This window comes from Moschus berezovskii, chromosome 17 (genome assembly GCF_049115385.1).
Source record: "Moschus berezovskii isolate FMDL1 chromosome 17, NW_MosBer_1.0, whole genome shotgun sequence".
In the NCBI taxonomy this organism is placed as follows: domain Eukaryota; kingdom Metazoa; phylum Chordata; class Mammalia; order Artiodactyla; family Moschidae; genus Moschus; species Moschus berezovskii.
In genome coordinates, this window is record NC_142476.1 from 65,644,550 (window position 1) to 65,647,902 (window position 3,353).

Below are 3,353 nucleotides of genomic sequence, written 5' to 3' on the forward strand. Positions count from 1 at the left end.
AAATGTCAAGCTCCTGAATCATGTTTAGTCACTCATTCAGAGCCTGGTTAGGTTAATTAGGCACAATGTGGGTAGACAGAATGACATCACATACCTCCTTCAGAAGAGACAAAGGAGAAATAGAGGGGAAGAGGAGGATTCTAGTAGAATTTTGCTCCAAAAGACTGGAGGAGACTGACCAAAAAGGGGGAAAAAATTGGACCCAAAGATTCCACTGAACCCTTGAACATGTCTGTGGTGGTGTAATCACTAGTGCTAAAGGCATTATAAACACTTTCTATTAACACGGGAAAGGAAGGCCAAAGAAGTACCATCTGAGAGGAGCCATAGAAAGCTGTTGCCAAAAATATTTCACAGAAGTCAATTCTATGGAAGGATCCAAGAGAAAAAAAGTTCCGTGGTTTCTGAAAAACACTAGGTTCATCAAATGTGTCTTTACTGCAAGACTTTTCAGAGCCTTTAAAATTTTCAGCTGTGTTATGAACTCCCAAGAGGGGAGGTAGTATGCTGTGTTCCCCAATATACTTATTGACAGGAATTCCCCCCACGCTTCCCCACCTCACTTTTTGTTCTTGGAGATTTCCTATGACAAGTACTTCACACTTCATCCTTTCATAAGTTCTGGGACAGGGAAAGACTGAAGCCATGGCACAGAATTCTATTCCCCACTGTAGACTTTTTCTTTGGTTCCTCAAAATGTGTCTGACATACATATGCTTCTGAGACTACTTGAGAGTGAAATGAGTATTTTCTATTTAAAGCCAAATGTACAAAGGCAAGTAATATTCTTAAAACTTGGAAATTTTTATCCCACCCTCTCAACCATCCCAATGAATCAATAAATTAGTTTGTGAGAGAAAGTTGCTGCTATTTTATATACTTTTTAAAAATCAATGCTCAGTCATAATCAAATTAGAAAATGAATCACATTCCAGATCTCTGTCTAGCTGCCTGGGCTGGAAGCTCTTTGTCATCAGGTTCTCAGTAACCCCCTCTCTGCTGCCCGGCTGGGACCTGGGCCTCCCCAGCCATCTGATCAAAGAAGTTGTTGGCAAGTGTTCTCACGTCATCTGTCCTGGAGGCCCTGGAGATCTTCTGGAATTCTTCGAAGGTTGCATCTTTCTCTCGCAAGATCTGCTCCATCCTCTGCTCCTGTCTCCGGATGGCTTCCTTGATGCCCTCGATGTGGCATCTTTCCTCCTTCTCGGCTTTCAGCTTCAGGATGTGATGATTCTTCTCCCGTAGGATGTTGAGCTCCCGAATGTGGTGCGCCTTGTCCCTGACGTTCTTGTGGACCTGACTCCGGGTCTGCAGGATCTCCTGGTCCGCCAGCTCCTCCAGCAGCGACTTGTGCTCCTTTCTCTGCTCCTGGGACTCTTCCGCCCACCACTTCCCCTGCTGGAACCGCTCCTCCTCCTTCTGGACTTTGTCCTTCAGCTCTCTGTGGGGCTCCTTCATCTGACCCTCGGGCATCTCTTGGAACCATTGGGAGCTCTGTTCCAGGGACAGCTTCCTGAGGAGCTCCTCAGCCTTAGCCTGGCAGTCCATGAGGACCTTCCTGGCCTGGTAATTGACTAGAGAGCTGAGACTGGTCTCCTGGATCTTTTTCGGGCCCTTGGTGGGGCCCTTGGTGGGGTGAACGTGCTTCTTTAGACAGGCCTGCGCCAGCCTCTTCTGCAGCTGCAGGCTGTTCCGCGCCTGCAGGTCCCGCAGCATCCTCTCCGGCACGCATTGCACCTGGCACTGCTTCTCCGGCTCCGTCTCGGGTTCGGAGGGGGCCCCCTCCAGCTTCTCCTGGCGCTGCTTCTCCTGGTCCTCCAGCGGCGCCTTCCACCCTCTGCTCTCCTGCTGGATCGTGTTGGTGGCTCGTCTGTCCCGCCGCCGGACTCGCAGCTCCCGGTTCAGACGAGCCTTGCGCTGCTCCTTCTCCTGCTGCCACTGCTCTTGGCTCTGCTGCAGCAGCAGCTTGCGCTCCCTCTCCAGGGTCAACTGGACCTTCTGGTCGGAGCGCTTCAGCTCCTCCCAGGCCAGGGCCGCCTGTTGCTGCAGCTCCCGCATCCTCTGCGCCTTTTTGAGCCGGCTCAGCACCAGGGCCACGATCTTCTGGTCCCTGGAGGACATGACTGCCTCTTCCAATTTGTTCTTGAGGACCTGGGTGTGCTGCTTCTGCATCTCCTTGCTGGAAACCAGGGACTGGGAAAGCTGGCTGGTTAACGACTCCACCGGATCATTGCTGTGTCTTTTCTGGATGTGCGTGCAGCCTGACTGCGTCCCAAACTCCCTGGAGGACACAGAAGACTTCTCCGTGTGAACGGAGGAAAGGGACCAGGGACGTAGACCCCTGCAGACCGGCCCTGCCCACTGGTCCCCGCTCTGCGCCCTTTCTTCCTCAAAGGCTCGGTTCGCGGGAGTGTAAGCTCCCTGCGAGTGAGGAGGGGGCGAATGTCCCCGGGCGGGAGGGCAGTGCTGGCCGTGCTGAGGCTGGGGCTCCAGCTGCCAGGCCGGGCTGTGCCGGCTGCCTCCCTGCTCCGGGGGCTTGGTCTTTGCCTCCCCCCAGGCGTCCTCCAGGCGCCGGCTGCGGGGTCGGGGCTTCCTGGCGCGGTCTAGGACTCTCCGGGCCACGTCGGTCAGGCTGCGACTTTCCTGCGACGAGTCGGAGTACGGGCGCCGGCTGGGCCGAGGGGTGGCTGGGCAGAGCAGGCGAGGCCAGGGCGCGGTGGCCTCGCTCTCCTGGCCTGGTGTCCGGGCCCAGGAGCACAGGCCCGGTTCGGCCCGCGGCCCCGGCCCGTCCAGCTGAGCCAAGGATGAGCTCTCCTCGCTGGGCGGCGGAGGCTCCCAGAGGGCCGAGTGGGGCGGCGGGGAGAAGCGGCCGAAGTCCTCCATTCTCGCTCCCTGCGCGCCCAGCGTCTGAGTCCGGGTCCCGGGTGCCGGCGGGGGCGCTGCTGAGACCCGCCTCGCCCTCCGATCCCGGGGTCCCGGCCGCCTGTGACGCTCCGGCCACTTCACAATGCTCCCGGCGCCACCCGGCCGAGGCAGCCTTCAGCCCTCGCCCAGCCTGGCCTTCCTAGCACCCCGCGCGGCGAGAGGCGGCAAGGAGGCTGGAGGCTAGGAGAGGGCGTATGGTAGAGGGGGCTGTAGAAAGTTCGGGTCACCCTAAAGATGAGGGTGCGTAGTGAACCCCCACCTGTGTTGCAGGCAGGAATTTGAACTCGCATTTGGACATCTTAAAGTAGCAGAATTTTAAAAGAACATAGGTAAAGGCATTCCCCCCAGAATAGAATGTGGCCTGGAAGTGTGGGGTGGAGTGTCCTTTAGTCACAGGTCCCTACCACAGTGCATCTCTGCAGTGTAGG

The 3,353-nt window shown here is 56.5% G+C and overlaps 1 protein-coding gene across 1 annotated transcript; it reads right to left on the minus strand.

Annotated features, from left to right (window-relative positions):
• Window positions 1-981: 981 nt before the first annotated feature.
• Window positions 982-2,883, minus strand: CCDC185 (coiled-coil domain containing 185). Its single transcript, XM_055418845.2, has one exon. The coding sequence runs from the start codon at window positions 2,881-2,883 to the stop codon at window positions 982-984; it is 1,902 nt and encodes a 633-aa protein (XP_055274820.2).
• Window positions 2,884-3,353: the final 470 nt, after the last annotated feature.

Excerpts from the sequence above, each read along its gene's own strand:
- CCDC185 (XM_055418845.2), bottom strand. The coding sequence starts at position 2,883 with ATGGAGGACTTCGGCCGCTTCTCCCCGCCGCCCCACTCGGCCCTCTGG.